The sequence below is a fragment of the Mastigoproctus giganteus genome, chromosome 8, assembly GCF_048544385.1.
Source record: "Mastigoproctus giganteus isolate SK-2022 chromosome 8, ASM4854438v1, whole genome shotgun sequence".
Taxonomy (NCBI): Eukaryota; Metazoa; Arthropoda; class Arachnida; order Uropygi; family Thelyphonidae; genus Mastigoproctus; species Mastigoproctus giganteus.
Genome location: NC_143582.1, coordinates 131,110,415 through 131,135,739, shown reverse-complemented (window position 1 = coordinate 131,135,739; position 25,325 = coordinate 131,110,415). Strand labels below are relative to the sequence as shown.

At 38.2% G+C, this 25,325-nt stretch overlaps 1 protein-coding gene across 3 annotated transcripts in view; it reads right to left on the bottom strand.

Annotated features, from left to right (window-relative positions):
• The window catches only part of LOC150081822 (MORN repeat-containing protein 3-like), a 175,488-nt gene that overhangs the window by 37,167 nt on the left and 112,996 nt on the right, over positions 1–25,325 (bottom strand). For all 3 annotated transcript variants that reach the window (XM_090378913.1, XM_090378914.1, XM_090378915.1), the window contains exon 4: positions 13,263–13,447. In XM_090378913.1, coding sequence (XP_090235039.1) covers positions 13,263–13,447 — 185 coding nt within the window. The remainder of the gene's footprint in view (positions 1–13,262; positions 13,448–25,325) is intronic.

The following is a 25,325-nucleotide window of genomic DNA, read 5'->3' as shown; positions in this document are numbered from 1 at the left end:
GTGGGCTGTGTTAGGGTAAGTAAGAATAACAATAGATGCATGTGCACCAATGCTAGAAGTATAGTAAATAATTTAATGAATTTGAAGTGCTGGCCAAGACATCAAAGGCAGATACTGTCTCAATATCAGTGATGTGGTGTCCCACAGATATTAGGAATGCAGAATTGGAATTTAGGGAGTACAATGTGTACTTCCTAAATTCCAGTAGGATAGACAGGATAGGAAGGGAGGAGGAGTTATGCTGTGAAGCAAAAACATAAAATCTAAGGAAGTGCATCCAGTTGACATAGATGGACAGTGCAATGTTGAGTCAGTTTGGTGACATAAGCACTGAGAAAGCAAAAATGAGAGTAGGAGTGTGTTATTGGCCTAATGACTCTAATGAGAACAACGAAAAATTGTACAGAGGAATAGAATATCTGGGATTTTAACTTCCCAGATATTCACTGGAACTTGTGGGTTGGTCACTGGCACACTAGCAAGACATTTTTGAATTTATTGAATGATTGTTTTCTGCAGCAGCAGCAGCATGTTCGAGAGGCAACCAGAGAGTGTAATTCTCTTGATCTGGTTATCAGCAGTGATTATTCGTGCATTAAGAATTTGCAGATAGAGGAACCACTAGGTGGCAGTGATCACAGTGTACTGATGTGGGATTTACTTAAAGATATAATTACCAACATGGGTAAAGGAAAGGGTTTTTGCTTCCATAAAGGTTATTATAGTGGTCTCAGAGAATTTTTAAATTCTGTACAAGGGGACCAACTGCAAATTCTAAGTGGGAAGCATTCAAGGAACCAATCGTGGAAGCTTCTAGGCTTTTCATACCGATTAAGAATATTGTTCAAGGTTTAGGCCTAAATGGATGTCAGATGAACTAATGAGACTTGTGGCAGAGAAGAAAAATGCATAGGATGCATATAAATTATCAGGTGACACAGAAGCCTATGGCAGATACAAACTAGTCTGTAATCAAGTTGCAAAGGAGATTAGGCAAGTGAAGGCAGATTACATAAAACATTTGGCAAAGGATGCTAAGGAAAACAAGGACTTCTTTACTTTTATAAATTCTAAAAGGAAATATCCGAGGAAATATCTATATCCGAGGGACTATATAAATATCACCCATTCCAGGAGAGGACTGGAGAAGACATGGTTGGAAACTTACCAGAAAGCTGTCTAATTTTTTTCCAAATTAATTTGCTGTCAGTGTTTCTGTTAATTGTTATTGCAAATTGGGTCCAGGATTCTTTTTTGGCTTGCCTCTGTATGAAACGTACTTTTGCCCTTATAATTTATCAGATTGGCTGTGATTGGATATTGCCAAAACAAATTTCAGGCTTTGTTTTTTGCTTTTGTACATTCCTCATTCCACCAATAATTATAATGCTTTCGGCCCGGGGGATTTGATAATGGTATTGTATCTTTGGCCACATTTAAGAGATGCGACGTGATGTAATCTGTCACATCATCAATTGGTTGGAGTTGGATTTTTTCCTCATCGAAAGAGATTGATGACTGAAATTTTGCTCAGTTTGCTTGGGCAAATTTTCATTTCCTGCAGGGTTCAGTTAAAGGAGTCAATGCTATCAAAAAGTTTCGTACTACTGGAAAATGGTCACTGCCTACAGGGTCGTTTATAACATACCACTCTATGGTCGGGACCAGTACTGGAGAACAAATCGAGAGATCTATTGCTGAGGTTTGTCCAGTTCGGAGCTATACGTGCATGGGTGCACTAGTATTCAGTATGGCGAGATTTAATGCCTCTAAAAAGCTTTCAATGAGTCGACCCTGTCTATCTAATTTAGTAGAGCCTCATAAGGGGTGGTGCCCATTAAAGTCCCCTAATATACAGAAAGGTGGAGGTATCTGTATGAAGAGGTCTTCAAGTTCTTTTAAACAGTAAGTATGGTCTGGCTGCAAGTAGATTGACAAAAGTGTTATTGAAATGCTGCCCATGGTGGTGTTGCAACACCACCACCATGGGCAGCATTAGCTGTATTTCAATCTCTTCGATAAAGGCAATAGTTCTTTATCAAAGGAGAAATTTGTGAAGTTAGGTAAGTTTCCTGAAGACAAAAGGCCACTGGAGAATACCGGTTAATTAGATCATGGATATCATCTGTGTTGCAACGAAAGCCTCTGCAGTTCCATTGCAAAATACAAGGCATTATTTGTGTTTAATTGATGGAGCTGTATCTGACTGTTTTTTGAAGGTGACTGGTTATGACGTTCTAATTTTGATTTATCTTTTTTGAAGAAAACTGGCCGACAAGTGTCCATTTCTTCTTCGGCATGGATTTCTAATATTGGATCTTCCTGTATAGATGAGCCATCTGTACCCATGGTTGTGTCCTGGGTATTTTTAATTGCATTTAAATTTGTAATGTCGGATGTAGTAGCACATATTGGAGGAGAAAATGTCGCTGGTATTGTCAGGGGAGTATTATTTGCCTAGTCTGAGAGTTTGGGTTGTTGTTTATGCATACTTGGTTGTTGCTCAGAGAGGACAGTTCTAGCCCAGTAAGAAATTGATTTGTTAGTGTGAACTGTGACATCTGTTTGAGTGGAAACTGTTTGGTATTTTTTTATTACATTTGCATAGGTAAGATTTTTGTTTAGAGTAGGTGCAACTAGTTTTCTTGCTTCTTGGTAACTGACTTCATTCTCAACCTTGTATTTTACAATTTTTTTCTCAGTTTTCCATTTTCACAAGGTTTGGAATATGCAGGGTGGTCACCTTTGCAGTTCAGGCACATCATTTTTGTAGCCGAACAGTTGCTCTGATTGTGATCTGGGGACCCACAATTGGGGCAGACAGGAACTCCTCTGCATACAGTTTGAGAGTGGCCATACTTTCGGCATTTATAGCATCTTAAAGAATTGGGAATGTACAGGCAGATGTGGCAAATTAAATAACCTGCTTTTACAGAGGCGGATAAGTTGGGTGTACTGAAGGTGAGAATATTATTTCTGGTTGGTATAAGTTGATTATCTTTTTTAGTCATTATACATTTTGCTTGAATTACATTTTGTCCCTGCAACTCTTGGTTAATTTCTTTCTCTGTGACGTTTAGAAGGTCCCAACTGGATATCACACCCTTAGATGAATTTTGGGTTGCATGGGGAGATATTTTTACTGGAATGACAGGAAAGTTTGTGATCTGTAAAAGTTTCTCCGAATGTCTGTGGTTCGTAGTTTCCACTAATAGGTCTCCAGATTGCAGTCCCTTAACAGTCTTAGGAGATCCTGCAATACCGTCCAGATGTTTCTGAATTATGAATGGAGACAGTTTGCTCATAGCTTGACTAGTGAGAGAGAGTGGAAAATTAAAAATGATGGGCAAGGTTGCTCCATCTAAGTAGTCTTCTGTCTCTTTGGATCATTTCCTAAGTCATGACTGGAGTGATGGTCAATAATTATTTTTATCCATGATGGCTCCTTTTGACCCTGGGGGTTTCTCTTTACAACACAGATTACCGGCCCCACCACGGGGAGGCAGGAGCACTGCCACTTTGTGCTCAAGCGTTGAGGTTAATACAGTTAGTAAGGTATCTAAATTAAAGAAAAAGGTGCTTTCCTTTTTCTGAGCTCTCTTCTTCTTTCTTTTAAGAAATTAGAGCTACTTAACAGAAATTTTTAATGAATGCGAGAGAAAACAAAGGAAACGCACAATAATCGCTTGGCCCTGGAAACACTTGGCACCCGGGGCCAATATAGCAACTATCGTGCTATATGAAGACTGATTGTATATGATATCAAAGTTATTCCCTTCTAGTTCCTTTGTGATCACATCATAGTATCCAATCAAACTGTTTTACAAGACTTTTCCCTTAACAAAACCATGCCGTCTGAGCTATAAGTGAAGTCTTGTCTAGATGATCCTTCAGTACTTCTTTAACCAATGCCTCCATTAATTTTCCTGGAACAGAAGTTAAACTAACAGGTCTATAATTACTTGTGTCGCCCTTTGACCCTCCTTTGTGAACTGGGGTCACATTTGCACATCTTCAGTCCATGGTTACCTCCCCTGAGGCCAAGGAAGCTCTCATAATTATGGCTAAGGGTTTGCTTACTTCCTTTGCTGCCTCCTTTAATATAAATGGATAGATCCCCGGGTGCCTTTGTTATGTTTATCTTCAACAATTTCTCCTCCACTTTCCTCTCAGTTATTACAAAATCATGTGTGAATGTAGATGCAAAATACTAATTTAGTTTGTTAACCACCTGAGCAGGATCATCAACAGTTGAACCATCAATATCCAGTGGACCAATCTGATTCATCCCTTTCCTTCTAGAATTTACACAGGTAAAGAACTCTTTGCTGTTTTTCTTTGCATCCTTTGCCAAAGATTTCTCAATCTGCCTTTGCCTGCCTAATCTCCTTTGTGACTTGGTTACACACCAGCTTATAACTATCATAGGCTTCCATGTCACCCATTAATTTATATGTATCCTGTGCATTTTTCTTCTCTGCCACATTAGCTCATCTGACATTGATTTAGGCCTAAACCTTGAATAATATTTCTTAGTTGGTATGTAAAGCCTAGTAGCTTCCAAGATTAATTCTTTGAATGCCTCCAATTTTGAATTTGCTGTTGGTAATATCATCAGTTGATCTCACTGTATAGAATTTAAATACTGTCTCAGACCATCATAGCCACCTTTATGAAAGCAAAAACCCCCTCCTCTTTACCCCTGATGGTAGTTAACTCTTTGAGTAAATCCCACTTCAGCACACTGTGATCACTGCCACCTAGTGGTTCTTTTATCTGAAGATTCTTAATGCACAAAGAATCACTACTGATAATCAGATCAAGAGTATTACTCCCTCCAACTGCCTCCTGAACATGCTGATGTAGAAAACAATCATCCAATAAATCCACAAAAGCCTTGCTAGTGTGTGAGTGACCAACCCATAAATTCCAGTCAATATCCAGGAAATTAAAATCCCCCATTATAAGACTCTCTGATTTTCTGGCCCACTCTATTTCCCTGTACAGTTTCTTATTATACTTATCAGAGTCATTAGGCCTATAACACACTCCTACTCTCAATTTTGATTTCCCAGTGCTTATGTTACACCAAACTGACTCGATATTGTACTCTCCAGCCATGTTGACTGGCTGTTCTTCCTTGGAGTTTGTGTTTCTTAACTAATGGCATAACCCCTCTTCCCTTCCTATCTGTCCTTCCTGTACACATTGTACTCCCCAAATTCCATTTCTGCATTCCTTATATCTGTGTGACACCATGTCTCTGATATCCCAACCTCTGCCTTTGATGTTTTGACCAACACCTCAAATTCATCAATTTTATTTACCAAACTCCTAGCATTGGTGTATATGCAAGTATACATGCACCTGTTCCTATTCTTAGCTACCCTAACACAACCCACATGTTTACTTGTATCACAATGACTCCCAGCAGTCTCTGAAATACTCTGCATCTTGTTTTCCAGGCTGCTGCTCATTCCAATAAAAGCAGTGCAAGAATCAATTTCACCTTTGCCAGTAGCTACTGTTACTCTATTAGTCCTTGTATTCCCCCAAGCTAGCAGTTTTCTGACACATCTAACACTGCCTTGATAGTATCAGCAAATATTCTTGCATCCTTTCTATTTAAGTGTATCCCATCCCTGTAGAAGCAGTCTCTCCTGTTAATAAGTACAGACCAGGCTGAAAAAAATTTTACCCTTTGAGCTTTGCACAATCTTTCCAGGGCCGAATTGATCGACACGGCTCTCATCATATACTCCTTCCTATCGTGTCTGGCAGAATTGCAAACTCTTTCAAATTCAATCCTAATTCAAGGCTTTTTTTCAACAGTGACCTGTACTTGTTAAGTAATTCCACGAGTCTCCTACTCTTAATATTATTAGTGCCAACGGGTACAACAATATCACCTTTTGTGCCCTTAAAAGTTGATATCTGCTGTACAACATCATCAACCTTTGCCCCTGGCAGACATACCCTGGTCCTGTTCCGCCTATCCTTTTTACATACCATATTCTCTGTTTCCCCTGACAATAGAGTCACCAACAACTACTAGTTCCTGTGGGACCCGTGCATTCTGCCTTGGGGGTTCCTGCTTGTTGCATGATGATCAAGTGCAAGCTCTGGCATTGATGTGGGCAGCTGAGAGCTTGATGGGCCCCTCAATTTAGATCCTTCGAGGGCATCCACCCTGTCCTTCAAGCTCTCATATAGGCCCATAACAACTTACATCACGCACACACACACACACAAAGACATTCCCCTTGGCTATATCATGTCCTGTACCTGATTGCTCTACAAACATCAAGCAAGCAGTGCATTTTAAAAGGCTGTGATTCAGAAGGCAGCTGCCCTCCTCAGTTCTCCACTGAGCCACATCACTCCCATTATCTTGAGCCTTTTGCTTTGCTGCTCTGGTCTGAGTCATGATTTCAATTCAATTGCAATAAAATTTCAATTTCAGTACAGAATTATAACCCTAACTTATATCCCAATGCAGTTATAACCCTATATCTATATAAAAATTTTTTTCAGTATTCAGTATTATCTCCGAGTTTCGTTATATAACTTCCGTATCAAGTTATGTATTAATAATGTTACGTTGTTAAAATCTAAGTCGTTATATGTATTTTGTTAAAAAGTACAATTTAATTGACAATGAAGTTTAACAAGGTTAATAAATTTTACTGATTAATTGATAATATTATATACTAAAGTATACTAAGCTAACACTATCTAGTACGGGATATAACATTGTATTGTATAACAATGGCGGCATGTTATGAACGGTAAATCTATGGACACTAAGTATTAATTAATTTCCAAAATCTCGCTGTCTCAATTCAGAATAAACGAAGAATCTTGACTAGGTCTATAAGCTACTTATAGAAAAGAATTTAATATAACAATTAGTCAATAAAGCAGTTAAATATAGCTAAAAACTTCTGTTTGCCGGAGCTGCAAAACCTGTAAAACACGTGGATTGTATACCCTTACCAATACTAAGTAATAACCTACAAAATCTCTAAGTTAAAAATTAAACTAAGTATTGTAACTAGGAATATAAAGCTACTCTAGAATATAAGTTTATATGCCAATTTAAGTTAATAAAACAGAAAAAACTTCTCTATTTTCCGGAGTTGTAAAAACTTCGCCTGAACAAGGCTACTCTTGTTCCCATGAATGGCCTTCAGTTTCTCAGGGAATCATTCTGCAGCATTTTTATCGACTGATCCAGCTTCTCCACACATTTTCACATCATGAAAATTATACTCTTGATGAAAACTTGCTACCATCCTGAACTTGGGGGGGGGCAGTTACACAGACGAATAGATTATCAGTACCTGCTGGCAGAGGTAAAAGTGATTCTTGCACTGCTTCTATTGGAATGAGCAGCAGCCTGGAAAACAAGGTGAGGGATTTCAGTGACTGCTGGGAGTCATTGCGGAACAAGGGCTGTGTTAGAGTAGCTAAGAATACGTACATCTAACTAAGAATACTTGCGTATTCTTAGTTAGATGTTCGAATAGATTATCACAGACGAATAGATTATCAGTACCTGCTGGCAGAGGTAAAAGTGATTCTTGCACTGCTTCTATTGGAATGAGCAGCAGCCTGGAAAACAAGGTGAGGGATTTCAATGACTGCTGGGAGTCATTGCGGAACAAGGGCTGTGTTAGAGTAGCTAAGAATACGAACATCTAACTAAGAATACTTGCGTGTACACCAATGCAAGGAGTTCGGTAAATAAATATGATGAATTTGAGATGTTGGTCAAAACATCGAGCAGATATTTTTGGGATATCAGAAACGTCGTGTTGCACAGGTATAAGGAATGCAGAAATAAGGAATGGAATTTGAGGAGTACAATGTGTACAGGAAGTACAGCCAAGATAGGAGGGGAGGAGGGGTTATGCTATTAGTTAAGAAGCACATAAAACCAAGGAAGTACAGACAGTCGACATCGCTGGACAGTGCAGTGTTGAGTCAGTTTGGTGTGACATAAGCACTGGGGAATCAAAATTGAGAGTAGAAGTTATAGGCCTAATGACACTGATGAGTATAATGAACAACTGTACAGAGAAATAGAGTGGACTAGTAAATCAGAGTGTCTTATAATGAGGAATTTTAATTTCCCAGATACTGACTGGAATTTGTGGGTTCGTCACTCACACACTAGCAAGGCTTTTGTGGATTTATTGGAAGATTGTTTTCTACAGCAATCACGTTATCATGATTGCTGTTTTGATATAATGTTCAGGAGGCAAGTAGGGAGTAATACTCTTGATCAGATTATCAGTAGTGATTCTTCATGCATTAAGAATCTGCAGATAAAAGAACCACTAGGTGGCAGTGATCACATTGTGCTGTAGTGGGATTTACTCAAAGAGGCAACTACCATCAGAGGTACAGGGAAGGGTTTTAAATACTGTCTCAGACCTCCATAATCACCTTCGTAAAGGTGATTATGGTGGTCTGAGACAGTATTTAAATGATACATGGTGGGACCAACTGATGATGTTACCAACAGCAAATTCAAAATGGGAAGCATTCAAAGAATTAATCTTGGAAGCAACTAGGCTTTTCATACCAACTAAGAAATATTGTTCAAGATTTAGGCCTAAATGGATGTCAGATGAACTAGTGAGATGTGGCAGAGAAGAAAAATGAATGCGATACATATAAATTAAGAGGTCAAGCAGAAGCCTATGATAGATATAAGATGGTCTATAACCAAGTCACAAAGGAGGTTAGGTAGGCAAGGGCAGATTACGAGAAATCCTTGACAAAGGATGCAAAGAAAAGCAGTAAAGAGTTTTTTACTTATGTAAGCTCTAGAAGGAAGGGGATGAATCACATTGGTCCACTTGATATCGATGGTTCAATTTCAACTGTTGATGATTCTGTTCAATTAGCTAACAAACTGTGAGAATTTTGCATCTACATTCACACATGAGGAGTTATTCATGGAGGGGAATGTCAGAGGTGAATTAAACTCTGGCATTGAGCTAGATGATTTTGTAATAAGTGAGAGCAAAGTGGGGGAGAAATTGTTGAAGATAAACATAAGAAAAGCACCTAGGATGGATGGGATCTATCCAGTATTTTAAAGGAGGCAGCAAAAAAGTAAGAAAACTCTGAGCCATAATTATGAGAGCTTCCTTTATGAGAGACTCAGGAAGATGACAAATGTGACCCCAATTCACAAAGGAGGATCAAAGCATGAACAAGTAATTACAGACCTGGTAGTTTAGCTTCTGTTTTGGGGAAATTAATGGAGGCACTGGTTAAGGAAGCACTGCAGGATCATCTAGACAAGACTTCAGTTACAGCTCGGACACACCATGGGTTTGTTAAGGGGAAGTCTTGTCTGACCAATTTAATTAGATACTATGATGTGATCACAAAGCAACTGGATGCAAAGAATAACTTTGATATCATATATTTGGATCTTAGAAAGGCTTTTGATACAGTTGCACATGGAAGACTGTTGCACAAATTGGAGCAGTGTGGCACTGAAGGCAAATTTGCTGCTATGGATAAAGTGATGGTTGAGTGGGAGAAGATAGGGAGTGGTAATCAATGGACAGTGCTCTTCGTGGACTAATGTTATTAGTGGAGTTCCCCAGGGTTCAGTGTTGGTCCATTGTTGTTTTCTGTATTTCTTAATGATATTAATGATGGTATATCAGGCTTAAAGTCTAAGTTTGCAGACGATACAAAAGTTGGCAGGGTTGTTAATGACAGTAATGGCAGTACGCTGCAACAGGATCTAGAAAAGTTGAGCAAATGGACTGAGAGGTGGAAAATGAAGTTTAACGTTGACAAATGTAAAGTTCTACATATGGGAAACAGCAACCCCAGAGCAACATATCAACTCTGTGGTACTACACTGACAGTGGTAGAGAATGAAAAGGACCTGGGGGTAATTGTGCAGGCAGATATGAAGTTCTCTGATCAGTGCAGACAGTCTGTAAGAGTGGCTCAGGGTGTCTTGTCAATGATATACAGGAATTTTTCTAGCAGGGATAAGGAGGTGATTATCCCCTTGTATAAGGCAATGGTCAGGCCACACCTTGAGTACTGTATTCAGGTCTGGAGACCACATTTTATGAAGGATGTAGAGCTGCTGGAACGAGTACAGAGAAGGGCAACAAGATTAGTGAATGGAACAAAGGGTTGCTCTTATGAAGAGAGTTTTAAATTTTGCAAATTACAGTGTCTGGAGACTAGGCACCTGTGAAGTGATCTGATTGAGATGTATAAAGCCTTGAATGGTTTGAACATGCTCAGCTGATGGGATTCTGCCTGTTGCTCAAAATAATCGCTTGAGAAGGCATAAATTCAAATTGAGAAAAGACAGTTGTAGGGTAGATGTGCAGAAGGCTCAGAATAATTGCCTGAGAGGGCATAAATTCAAATTGGGGAAAGACAGTTGTAGGATAGATGAGCGGAAGTTTGCCTTTAGCCAGCAGGTAGTTGATTTCTGGAACAAACTTCCATCTGTCATTGCAGAAGTTGATATCTTAAATAGATTCAATGCAGAACCAGACAAACATTTGGAGCGAGTGGATAGTTGAAATTAGAAGGGTGTTTTTTTTTTTTTTTTGGCCGATGCTATATGTTTGCTTTCTTGCATCATATGCCTTTACTAATGCTAATACTTGCTGAAAAGGGCTTAATTTCCCCATCCTCATAAAGGTTACAAGTTTTTTCTTGCAGTTGGCTAATGTTAATGTGTTTTTTATGTTGGTCACTCATCCATGTAGCAAGCATTTTTTTCAATGCGTTCCATCAAACTTGACCGAGTATACGACGGCGACTTTTGTGTAGTTAAGGGCACAAGTTTCAACCTTACACTAGAACTTCCTCTAGAACTATGAGGATGCTCACTAGCCATAAGAGTAATAATATAAACAAAATAAGTAAAAATAAGTACAAAATAAAAAAAATTATGCACTTCCAATAGATGATCAATCAACGATCTTCAGCAAAATAAAATGAAAAAATGACAGGCTATCGCTGACCTCTCATGGCACATTCCATAAATATGGTTGCTGTGCATTATTTTAAATTCATGTAATTTAAACATGCATAGAGTAAGAAGTCAATGTACTTTCCTGAAGTGAAGAAGATCAGAGACAGATGGTACATGTAGTTTATACCAACCTTGCTGTGCATGTTTCTGTTGATGTGATATTGGTGGGCCCTTTTTCACTGAACTCCATACACTAGAAATCTCAGGGCGGGAGGAGAGAGAGTGCATGTGTTTGTGTGGAACAGATGAAAGCTAGGCATGCCTTCTATGTGTGCAAAGAGTATGTAGATTTGTAGATGGAGTTGAAAGAATCAGCACTAAGCTTAGGTTGAATGTCAAGCAATCTGACTTTCATGAAGTAGTCATTAAATCACCTAGTACCAAGTCTAAGATGTGTTGTGGGATTAGTCCTAAATTCTTAACCCTGTACTGGGCATAAGAAAAAAAAAATGTCCTCTCTACACACACACACACACACACACACACACACGCTACTCACCACATTCCATCTCCCTTTATGTCTATGTAGCAACTCATTTCCAAATATTCCTAAAATCAATTTCCACATTTGATGACTAAATCAATATTTCAAATTTATTTGCTATACTTCTAGCATTAGAGTAACGAATGGGCCTGGTGTACTGGGGTCCATGGTTGAGAGAAAAATTAGATATGTATAATGATAAACCTGATACATATCTAATTTTTCCCTTCTAGCATTAGTGTTCAAATAAGTATTCATCTGCTAATCCTAAACCAGTCCATATTATATATGTTTGTCACGTGAGCAGGACTGGTAATCCCAAAATCTTGCTTTCTAGGTTGCTTTGATATTCTTAATAGAATAAAGTGAAAGAATAAATTTCATCTGCTGTTGAAATTGATTCAACAGCTGTTTGCAGCTGCAGTTATTCTATAGTCTGTGTAATCTCCTGACATTAGCAGTTTTCTGAACTGCCTTGATAGCATCAGCAAATATTCTTGTACCTGAGAGAGAGAGAGAGAGAGAGAGAGAGAGAGAGAGAGAGAGAGAGAGAGAGAGAGAGAGAGAGAGATCAGAATTCTTAGTCTAGATCAAAGTTAATAATCTTCAAGAAAACAAACTGCAGCAAAAGTTCAAGCAGTGTGGTAATTTTTGGGAACAACATCCATGTAAAAACAGTCTCTCCTGCTAATAAGCACAAGTCACACTGGGAAAATTTTACCCTGTGAGCCTTGCATAATCTCTTGCACTGTAAATTGATTGACAAGGCTTCATCATTTACTTCCTCCTATCATGTCTGGTAAAATTCTAGACACTTCCCAATTTAATCCTAACTCAACTTTTTCTCAATGCTTTATATTGTTAAATAACTCCTCAGATCTCCTATTCTTAATAACATTAGTTCCAATGTATATAACAACATTACCAGGGTGTCTTTCCCCGAAAGATACCCTGGTCCTATTTCACCTATCTTTTTTGCATAATATATTTCCCATATGCCTGAGAATGGAGTAAGGGTTTACAATAGAGTTGAGTTTAATAATATGTAAAACTTTAATTCACACACTTATCACTCTTATCACTTATCACACTTATCACTTATCTATCTGGGAGATATGTTTTACATATCTCTCTGACATGCAGGGAGGTGGGGTAGAATAGCCTGAAAACTGGGGCGTCTCCGTAGCCAGGTGGGAAGGAGCAGCAGTGCGTAGCATACGCTTCTTGATTAGACCGGCGTTCGAGCCCGTCACCACCAAATACGGAGGATGCGGAAAGGTCAGGGAATGACCACCGCATATCCCGGAGCAATATGGCCTTAGTTGCTAATGCTCCTAAAAACCAAAAAACAACAAAAAAAAACAACAACCTGAAAACTGACCACTGCAGCAAAATTTAGAAAAGTTCAGATTCCAGAACTTTTCAATTAGCAGTCCAACTAATATGAACAGAGACAGACAGACACAAGTACACAAAAACTAACATATGAAATATCTTGCAAACCAAGGGCTGGAGAAAATCAGACTGCATGTTTGCAATCATTAAAAAATACACCAAGGTCCACCATATTCTTATTGAAAAAAATTTTTCATTGTCACTGAGTGTAATAGCAAGTTGCTTTAGAAAAGTATTTAAATAATCATGATGGATGGATTCAATGAGCATTTTTATTTGGAATTCAATAAACTGAGATCAAATGTAATTCTTTATAAATAGGATAAAAATAACAGTTTTAGTTACCTCAGGTATTTCAAAAGGAGTGGGACTAATAGCACGTTCTCGATCAACTGTTCTGATGTTTCCACATCGTGGTACATCAGAAATCCAAATGCCACTAAGAATGTGACCAGTTCTGTGGTAATGAAATGTTCCGGGTCCATTTTTCTTATCATTTTTCCAGTAGCCCTCATAAATATTACCGTTGGCTATATATGATAAAGAATAAATTATGTTAATAATGGTACTACATATTAAAATCTTAAAAATACTTTATCTTTGGTCAATTTATATCAATTTAAATTGATATCACAGTGTTCTTAGATGTGATAATTTAAAGGGGAATATTTCATACCACTTAAAATTACTATTAGCATAAAAAGTTCATAGCAACATATACAGGAAACATTTTGTGAAAATAATTTATTCTTATTGGATGCATCTACAGGTTGTAGTCAAGGGTATGTCCCTGACACTCAATGGGGGGGGAGGGAGAGAGAGAGAGAGAGAGAGAGAGAGAGAGAGATGGCCAGTAAACAGGAAGAAATGGGAAAGGTTGCAGGGTTATATTTTAATGTGGGCATTTAAATAATTTGAAAATTGTAAGTGTCTCTGCATTTTCATTTAATCTTTGGGAACATTTTAGTTATTTCAGTGACAAGCTGAATTTTGCCTGATACGGTTTGTGCTCCTGCACAAATCGAGGTGACAACACAGCTTGAGAGTCGACGTAGGTCCTGGGGCAAATGGTCTCATTCAAGGCACCATCGCATTCATTGCTACTTTTACACAGTATGCCTCAAAACTTCAATTTGTTATTTGGAAAGAAGTCGAGAAAAGTGCTTGGGCTTTTTAATTTTTATGATGAAGACATCATAGACAAAAACTGTTGACAAAGAAGAATTTCAGCTCTGCACCTAGTTTTGGAAGAAACAGCCTGCATTCTAAAAGTGACAAGAAACACTCTCAATCCCAAAGTCCAAGAACGCTGTTCTCTTTCACTCAATACTAAATACTGTGGAACCTCACAAATCCAGCATCCTCAAAACCAAGAACAAGCCAAAATTTTGAAAATTGTGTTTTTTTTTTTTTTTTTATGGTTATACACATAGTATAAGTAATGCTTTATTTTTATTAGATAATATAGTATCTTTGATCCTTATAATCTCTATAGAACAACAGTCATCAGCATTAAGCCAAAATGTTAAATCGTACTGCTGGATAGGTCCAGTGGGTAATGATTGACTAAAAAACAAAGGTGGATTTGAATTGAATGCTGCCTCCAGTATGGGTGTTGGATATATTTTCTTTATGTGATTGCACTATTTATGAGATATAAATAATCCTATAAGATTTCAGCAATCAAATCCCTTAAAAACTAAATGCATATTAGTGCACTACACTGTGAACCAGTGTTGAATGTCTTGCAAAATGAATAATTTTTTATGATGCAAATACATAGTAACAATAACATACAGTCTAGGAAATATGTAGAATTTAAATTGGTGTTTAGTAGTAGTAGTCATTGATGGAACTTAACACATACATGACACTTGCGGTATTTTTTAAGTCTGGCCGGCCTATTTTCTCTCTGCCCTTGTACAGTCTACTTCCCTAGGAGAAATATTCAGAAAGTGCCAATTTTTTGAATACTGTAGCTTTGAGTTTCTAGTGTATTATAAAACTAGTAAATAAATTAGCATTATTTCCTGTGACAATTGAAAGCTGTTTTCTCTGAGACTTAAAAATGATGCTGAATTTCAAGTATGAAAATATTTAAGAATGGGATGTAGGCTGCTCTTCTCAAATATACCTCTGCTGTATTTCCAGCAATTATGTTATTTAAATGTTTCTTTACATATTTGGGAAGGCTCACAGAAACTAAAAAGTCATTTGCTAATTTTGATGACTGAACACACAAGACTTTAAAAGAAGTACTGAATGAACAGCACTTTTTTAATATTTTTCTGCATGTGCCAAAAGTTTGTAGGCCTTATACACATCCAAATTGAGACTGCAGCATTTTTGAAAGACTACACATTATAGAAAAAAATACTCGTAGTAATTTTTAAAAGAAATGAATAACTCATGATTTTCTATTGAATTTAGCTATTTGATGTTATGGATACATTTAATCTCCCATTTTCAATTAGTTAGATTAGAACAGAGATCACCAGGTTTAAGCAGGCTGTGAAAAAGTAGTGTCATGTCTTTCCACAAATCATGCTAACTGAAAAGTTTCAATTTACTTCTGCTGCTTCCATAATGTGGATTATCTACTATGGTTTTTCTAACAAATTTGCCTTCAATTACACTCAAAGTGCTGAATTATTAACCCATTCAGCAGTGAGTAAAATTTCAGTAATTATACCACACATATTTGTAATGTGCAAGTATGGTTCAAAAAAGTTTGTATTCTAACACAGGAAAGTCATACCATTATGATTCCCTTTATTTTTTGAAATAGTTCCTGGCTACTGCAATGCACTTCTCCACTGATGCTCTAGTGCCCTGATTCCACTGGGAAAAACCGCATGTGTATCCTGTACGCACGAAAGAAGTTTTATTTTATGTGAAAATATCTTTGACAAAAATCAAAACTGTTTAAATTTTTAAAATCGAACAGCTAGAACCAAAGTAATGAACGATGTAATGTTTTACGCTCACGCCCGCTATGTACATTAACAAATCGACAATGTAATGTTTTATGCTCATGCCCACTACTTACTCTACTGAATCAATGTTAGCGTCATTTGGGAAGTGATATCATTTGCATCATTTCTGTCTTGCATTTTTATTACCAATCGGTTTTACTTCAATCTGAAATATTTAGTATGAACAATTTAACATTTTATGCTCACGCCTGCTACTTATGATCGGTGGTCTCCAAACTTTTTTGGTCGCACACCCTTATTTTACTTAAAAGGACTACCGTGCACCCTGGAATAAAAAATTAAATGTATACGATTAACATATTTTTTTATTTATAAATCATTTACATGGAAGGAATTATATCTAAAATCACATATAATTTTAAAATATCACAAACAAAAAAATACAAAACAAAATTAAATTGAAGTTCAAGTACAAAATGATATGAAATCATTAATGTAACAAGTGTAGTAAATGTAATGTAATCCTATTTGTTTTATTTATAAATAATTTACGTGGTATGCATTATATCTAGAATCACATATATAAAATCACAATTTAATTAAATACAAAACAAAACAAAATTAAAATTAAAATACAAAGTGGTATAAATCAAATCAACAGCAATTTTTAGTGGAAACAATGTGCTTGAATATTTTTCATTACTGGTTTGCATCTTGGTTTCATATTTTTCATTACTGCTGTGCATCTTGGTTCCATATTTTGGGACACAGCTACCCGAAGATCTCGTTCCAAGTTAAGTTTATTTCCAAATGTCGTTTTAATAATAGTCATTGCTGAGAAAGTCACCTTACATAGGTACGTTGATCCAAATGGAAGGATTCCATCACTCACTCTGCTTACCAAATCACCCCATGGATCATCTCGTGCACACCCTACTTTGGAGACCACTGCTCTACCAAATAAACGTTAGTGATTGAGTTTAGGATGTGATGTCATCTGCGCCTCGCATCTTTGTTACCAATTGGTTTTACTTCATTACCTCCAAAGATGTTTTCACATCAAAAAACTTTATCTTGGTCCTCCAACTTGGTCCTTCCATTCAGTTGTAGTTATATGGTTTTTAGGAGCATTAGCAATTAAGGCCATATTGCTCCAGGGATATGCGGTGGTCATGGGCTCGAACCCCAGTCTAATCAAGAAGCGTGTGCTACTCACTGCTGCTCCTGCCCACCTGGCTACGGAGGCACCCTCAGAGTCGGAAGTATATCTCTCTTCCCACAGATGTTATCCTCCAGCTTGGGGAACAAATAAATAAAAGTCACGAGAAGCAAGATCTGGAGAACAGGGTGGGTGCTGAATAGGGTGACCAATTCTCAGCCAATTTTGGGATATTGACCTTAAAAAATCAAGACACAACTCAAAAAAAAAAAAAAAATCTGGATATTTTTTTTCAGTGGTACATCAGATTACAAAATACTGTGTAATATTAACATATGTACCTTCTTGGTTATTATACATATATAGGTATATTTTGACATTCATTTTTAAAATAGGTAGGTTGAATAATTTAGATACACGTAAGTAGGTAAGTAAAATGTTTATTCATTATTAAGTCAATATCAAACAATCAACAGAACATAGCCTTCTATTAGTTTTTAATATAAATAACACTCGTTTACAGTGTATTTGGGGCTTGAGTAAAAGTATGTGGCAGTTATTTATGCATGTTTACCGATTACTAAACCGAAGTCCATTTGTTTCTATCACGTAAAGATTTTTCACAATTCATTAAAGAAATATTACTAGGTATTATTAGCATTAGTAGAGGCATATGATGCAAGAAAGCAAGCTTATGCAGCATCAGCCAAAAAAAAAAAAAAAAAACCCCTTCCACTTCACCCCTCCGTTCGTTCAAAATACCTGTCCAGCTGAGCCTTAAATTTATTTAGGCTATCAACTTCCACAACATGGAATGGAAGTCTATTCCACCAACCAATTACCCGCTGGCTAAAGGCAAATTTCCGCACATCTATCCTATATGTGTCTTTCCTTAATTTATGCCCTCTCAGGTGATTATCCTGAGCAAGAGGCAGTATCCCAACAGTATTGAGCATGCTGAAACCATTCAAGGCTTTGTAGACCTCTATCAGATCACCTCGCCGGTGCCTAGTCTCCAGACACTGTAATTTGCAAAACTTAAGCCTTTCTTCGTAAGAGCAACCCTTCGTTCTGTTCACTAACCTTGTTGCCCTTCTCTGTACTCGTTCCAGCAGCTCTACATCCTTCTTGAAATGAGGCCTCCAGATCTATATACAGTACTCAAGGTGCGGCCTGACCATTGCCTTATACAAGGGAATAATCACCTCCCTATCCCTGCTAGAAAAATTCCTGTATATCATTGATAAGACACCATGAGCTACTCTTGCAGCCCGTCTGCACTGCTCAGAGAACTTCATATCTGCCTGCACAATTACCCCCAGGTCCTTTTCATTCTCTACCACTGTCAGTGTAGTACCACAGAGTTGATACGTTGATTTGGGGTTGCTGTTTCCCATATGTAGTACTTTACATTTGTCAATATTAAACTTCATTTGCCGCCACTCAGCCCATCTTCTAAACCTTTCCAGATCCTGTTGCAGCAGCATAGTGTCAGTAGCGTCCTTAACAACCCTGCCAACTTTGCATCGTCTGCAAACTTGGACATTAAGCTTGATATACCATCATCAATATTATTTATAAATACAGAAAACAACAATGGACCCAACACTGAACCTCGAGGGACTCCACTAATAACATTAGTCCATGACGAGCAGTGTCCATTAATTACAACTCTCTGTTTTCTGCCACTCAACCATCCGTTTACCCATAGCAACAATTTGCCACCAATGCCACACTGCTCCAATTTGTGCAGCAGTCTTCCATGTGCAACAGTATCAAAAGCCTTTCTAAGATCCAAATATATAATATCAAAGTTATTCCCTGCATCCAATTCTTTTGTGACTACATCATAGTATCCAATCAAATTGGTCAGGCAAGACCTTCCCTTAACAAAACCATACTGTGTCTGAGCTATAACTGAATTCTTGTCAAGATGATCCTGCAGGGCTTCTTTAACCAGTGCTTCCATTAATTTTCCTGGAACAGAAGTTAAACTCAGAGGTCTATAATTACTTGTGTCAGCCTTTGATACTTCTTTGTGAATTGGGGTTACATTTGCACATCTCCAGTCTGTGGGTACAAGTGTGAGAGTCCAAGGAAGCTCTCATAATTATGGCTAACGGATTGCTTACTTCCTTTGCTGCCTCCTTTAATATAACTGGATAGATCCCATCCACCCCAGGTGCCTTTCTTGTATTTGGACAATACACCATGAGCTGCAAGAGTAGCTCATGGTGTATTGTCAATGATATACAGTAATACCCCGACTTACGCGAACTCGGAGTTACGCGGTTCCTGATTTTTTCGTTTGGCAACGCTGCCGCCCACTATCTTCAAGGTCGTTTTTCATATGTTATCGATATACGGTGCGACGGTGGAGAATGAGAGCGAAAGATGAACAAAATTCAACTTTGCTGCTTTTATGTTTTTTATATCAGTGAAGGGGAAACACACTTTCACCATAATAACATAAAAACCAACACAATTCCAGCTATCGGTATAATCGCAAATGCAATTAGATCGAGTTTACTACCAGTTTATAACAGATTCCACTAGCAGAAACGCAACTGGATTTTTATTGTTTTATGGTAGTAACCCCTAGAAATGTGAGGTGTTAATAGTGTATCTCTGCCTTTATGGTGTTGTTTATTCAGTTGCTACATGCGCGCAGCTTTGTTTATGCGTATCAAGCGTGCCTCCTTGTTTTGTAATTGTGCTTTATTCCCTAAAAATGAAAAGGAAGCGTCCTGGTGAAGACACTGCAGATTCAGAGAGAAAAAGAAAAGCAATTATCGATAAACAGAGGCGGACTGGGTCAAAAATTCTTACCCGGGAAAATTTATAGTGGCCTCATACTATGGTTTATGGCCAAAATCACACTGGCCCACCGGGGTTTCCCCGGTAAGGCTTATTGCCAGTCCGCCTCTGTCGATAGAGAAAAAAATATGAAATTGTGAAACGCTTTGAGCGAAATGAAAGACCATGTGATATTGCACGTGCTACAGGCCTAAATGAAGCAACGGTGAAAAGCACATGACAATTGCAAACTTGACAGGTTGAAAATTGAAAAGGGCTCAATTGTAAAGGGCTTAAAAATTTTAGAAAACATAGACTCCAACGAAGAACGCGTTATAGCTACAAAGCAAGGAATAAAAAAATTATTAGCTTGCTACGAAGAAATTCTGCGTGAAAAAAAGAACGCGCTGTGTCGTCAGACGAATTTGTTAGATTTTATGAAGCCATCGACATCGAAATAACTTTTTAACGTAAGTCATTTGTTTTTTTAATACATATTTTGTATTAATATGTATAAAGAACTGCAATTTTATTAATATTTTTCTTCTAAACTAGTGTTTTTGTTAGTCCTTGGTCCCAATTAAGCAAAATTTATACGTATTTATATGCAAAGTTGTACCCCGACTTACGCGAATTCGACTCACGCGATTTTCGTCGGACCCACCTATCGCGTAACTTCGGGGTATTACTGTATAGGAATTTTTCTAGCAGGGATAAGGAGGTGATTATTCCCTTGTATAAGGCAATGGTCAGGCCACACCTAGAGTACTGTATACAGGCCTGGAGGCCTCATTTCAAGAAGGATGTAGAGCTGCTGGAACGAGTACAGAGAAGAGCAACAAGATTAGTGAATGGAACAAAGGGTGCTCTTACGAAGAAAGGCTTAAGTTTTGCGAATTACAGTGGCTGGAGACTAGGCACCAGCGAGGTGATCTGATAGAGGTGTATAAGGCCTTGAATGGTTTGACCATGCTCAATGATGATGGGATTCTTCCTCTTGCTCAGAATAATCACCTGAGAGGGCATAAGTTCAAATTGAGGAAAGACAGATGTAGGATAGATGTGCGGAAATTTGCCTTGAGCCAGCGGGTGGTTGGTAGGTGGAACAGACTTCCATCCCTTGTCGTGGAAGTTGATAGCCTAAATAAGTTTAAGGCTCAGCTGGGCAGGTATTTCGAACGAACAGAGGGGTGAAGTGGAAGTGGTTATTTTTTATTTATTTATTTTATTTTTTTGGCTGATGCTGCATAAGCTTGCTTTCTTGCATCAAATGCCTCTACTAATGCTAATGCTAATTTATTTTCAACAATTTCTCCTCCACTTTACTCTCAATTATTACAAGATCATCTAGCTCACTGCCAGAGTTTACTTCACCTCTGGCATTCCCCTTCCTGAATATCTCCTCATGTGTGAATGTAGATGCAAAATATTCATTTAGTTTGTTAGCTACCTGAGAAGGATCATGAACAGTTGAACCATCGATATCAAGTGGACCAATCTGATTCATCGCCTTCCTTCTAGAGTTTACATAAGTAAAGACCTTGCTGTTTTTCTTTGCATCCCTTGCCAACGATTTCTCGCAATCCGCCTTCCTAACCTCCTTTGTAACTTGGTTACAGATCAACTTATATCTATTATAGGCTTCTGTGTCACATGTTAATTTATATGTATCCTACGCATTTTTCTTCTCTGCCATATGTCTCATTAGTTCATCTGACATCCATTTAGGCCTGAACCTTAAACAATATTTCTTAATTGGTATGTAAAGCCTAGTAGCTTCTAAGATAAGTTCTTTGAATGCATCCCATTTTGAGTTTGCTGTTGGTAACGTCATCAGTTGGTCCCACTGTATAGAATTTAAATACTGTCTCAGACCATCGTAGTCGCCTTTACGAAAGCAAAAACCCTTCCCTTTACCTCTGATGGTAGTTACCTCCTTGAGTAAATCCCACTTCAGCACACTGTGATCACTGCCACCTAGTGGTTCCTGTATCTGTAGATTCTTAATGCATGAAGAATCACTACTGATAATCAAATCAAGAGTATTGCTCCCTTTAGTTGCATCTCGAACATGCTGATTTAGAAAACAATCATTCAATAAATCCACAAAAGCCTTGCTAGTGTGTGAGTGACCAACCCACAAATTCCAGTCAATATCTGGGAAATTAAAATCCCCCATTATAAGACTCTCTGATTTACTGGCCCACTCTATTTCCCTGTACAGTTTCTTATTATACTCATCAGAGTCATTAGGCCTATAGCACACTCCTACTCTCAATTTTGATCTCCCAATGCTTATGTCACAACAAAGTGACTCGACACTGCACTCTCCATCGATGTCGACTGGCTTCACTTCCTTGGATTTTATGTGTTAGCATTAGCATTAGCATTAGTAGAGGCATATGATGCAAGAAGAAAGCAAGCTTATTCAGCATCAGCCAAAAAAAAAAAAAAAACCCTCTCCCATTTCACCCCTCCGTTCGTTCGAAATACCTGTCCAGTTGAGCTTTAAATTTGTTTAGGCTATCAACTTCAACAACAAGTGATGGAAGTCGGTTCCACCAACCAACCACCCGCTGGCCAAAGGCAAATTTCCGCACATCTATCCGACATCCGTCCTTTCTCAATTTGAATTTATGCCCTCTGAGGTGATTATTCTGAGAAAGATGAAGAATCCCATTGGCATTGAGCATGCTCAAACCATTCAAAGCCTTATACACCTCTATCAGATCACCTCGCCGGTGCCTAGTCTCCAGACTCTGTAATTTGCAAAACTTAAGCCTTTCTTCGTAAGAGCAACCCTTTGTTCCATTTACTAATCTTGTTGCCCTTCTCTGTACCCGTTCCAGCAGCTCTACATCCTTCTTGAAATGAGGCCTCCAGACCTGTATACAGTACTCAAGATGTGGCCTAACCATTGCCTCATACAAGGGAATAATCACCTCCTTATCCCTGCTAGAAAAATTCCTGTATATCATTGACAAGACACCATGAGCTACTCTTGCAGCTCGTCTGCACTGCTCAGAGAACTTCATATCTGCCTGCACAATTACCCCCAGGTCCTTTTCATTCTCCACCACTGTCAGTGTAGTACCGCAGAGTTGATACATTGCTCTGGGGTTACTGTTACCCATATGTAGTACTTTACATTTGTCAATGTTAAACTTCATTTGCCACCTCTCAGCCCATCTGTTCAACCTTTCCAGATCCTGTTGCAGCAGCATAGCGTCAGTAGTGTCCTTAACGACCCTGCCAACCTTTGTATCATCTGCAAACTTAGACATTAAACTTGATATCCCATCATCAATATCATTCATAAACACCGAAAACAACAATGGACCCAACACTGAACCTTGAGGAACTCCACTAATAACATTAGTCCACGTTGAGCAGTGTCCATTGATTACCACTCTGTTTCTTAACTATTAGCATAACCCCCTCCTCCCCTCCCCTCCTGTCCTGTCTATCCTTTCTATACACATTGTACTCCCCAAATTCCAGTTCTGCATTACTTATATCTGTGTGACACCACGTCTCTGATATCCCAACAATATCCGCCTTTGGTGCTTTGAGCAATATCTCAAATTTATTTACCAAACTCCTAGCATTGGTGTACACACAAGTATACATGCACCTGTTCTTTTTCTTAGCTACCCTAACACAACCCATGTGTTTACTTGTACCCCAATGACTCCCAGCAGTCTCTGAAATATCCTGCATCTTATTTTCCAAGCTGCTGCTCATTCCAATAGAAGCAGTGCAAGAATCACTTTCACCTCTGCCAGTGGCTACTGTTAATCTATTAGTCCTTGCATCCCCCAATCTAGCAGTTTTCCGACCCACCTAACACTGCCTCGATAGCATCAGGAAACATTCTTGCACCCTTTCTATTTAAGTGTATCCCATCCCTGTAGAAGCAATCTCTCCTGTTAACAAGTACAGACCAGGCTGAAAAAAATTCTACCCCTTGAGCTTTGCACAATCTTTCCAGGGCCGAATTGATCGATGGGGCTCTCATCATATACGCCCTCCTATCGTGTCTGGGCAGAATTGCAGACACTTTCAAATTCAACCCTAATTCACGGCTTTTTTCAACAGTGACCTGTATTTGTTAAGTAATTCCGCTGGTCTCCTACTCTTAATATCATTAGTGCCAACGTATACAACTATATCACCTTTTGTGCCCCTAAAAGATGATATCACCTCTACAATGTCATCAACCTTTGCCCCTGGCAGATATACCCTGGTCCTGTTCCACCTATCCTTTTTACAAAGCATGTTTCCCGTTTCCCTGACAATAGAGTCACCAACAACTATTATTTTCTTAGGGACCAGCGCATTCTACCTTGGGAGTTGCCGCTGTGTTGCATGATGCCCAAGTGCAAGCTCTGGCGTTGGTGTGGGCAGCTGAGAGCTTGATGGGCCCTCACTTTTAATCCTTCGAGGGCATCCACCCTGTTCTTCATATAGGCCCATAAGAACCCTGAGTTGTCGCCTGATTTCCTTACACTCCTTCATCACGCACATACAAAGACATCCCCCATGGCAGTATCATGTCCCGTACCTGATACTGCCATGGCAGTATCATGTCCTGTACTTGACTCCTCCACAAACATCAAGCAATTAGTGCATTTTAAAAGGATGTGACTCAGAGGGCAACTGCCCCCCTCAGTTCTCCCCTGAGCTACAGCACTCCCATTAGCTTGAGCCTTTTGCTTTGCTGCTCTGGTCTGAGTCATGATTTCGATTTAATTTCAATAAAATTTAAATTCAGTACAAAATTAAAACGCTAAACTTGTATCCCAACACAGTTATAACGCTATATTTATGTTTCAGTATTGAGTGTTAAATACGAAATCCCTTTATATAACTTCTGTATCAAGTTAAGTATTAATTATTTAATTTTGCTAATTATTTATGTTACGTAATCTAAGTTGTTATATGTATATAGTTAAAAGTACAATTTAATTGACAATGAAGTTCAAAAAGATTAATAGATTTACTGATTAATTGACAATATTATATTATGTACTATACTATACTAAGCTTATGCTATCTAGTTCGAGATATTTTGTATCGCGTAACAATGGCAGCATTTTACGAACGGTAAATCTACAGACACTTAAGTATCGATTAATTTCCAAAACTCGATGTCTCAATTCAGAATAAACTAAGGATCCTGACTAGCTACTTACAGAAAATAATTTGATATAACAATTGGTTAATAAATCGGCTAAATATGGTTAAAAAAAAAAACCTCTCGTTCAATGGAGCTGCAACTTGTAACACGTGGATTTGATACCCTTACCGATAAGTAATACCTACAAAATCTCTATCTAAGTTAAACTTTAAACTAAGTATCTTAACTAGGAATATAAAGCTACTCTAGAAAATAAGTTAATATGCCAATTTAAGCTAATAAAACAGAAAATAAATCAGAAAAAACTTCTCTGTTCCAGGAGCGGCAATAAGCTACGTCCGCACACGCTACTCTCGTACTCAAAATCCTTACATTAT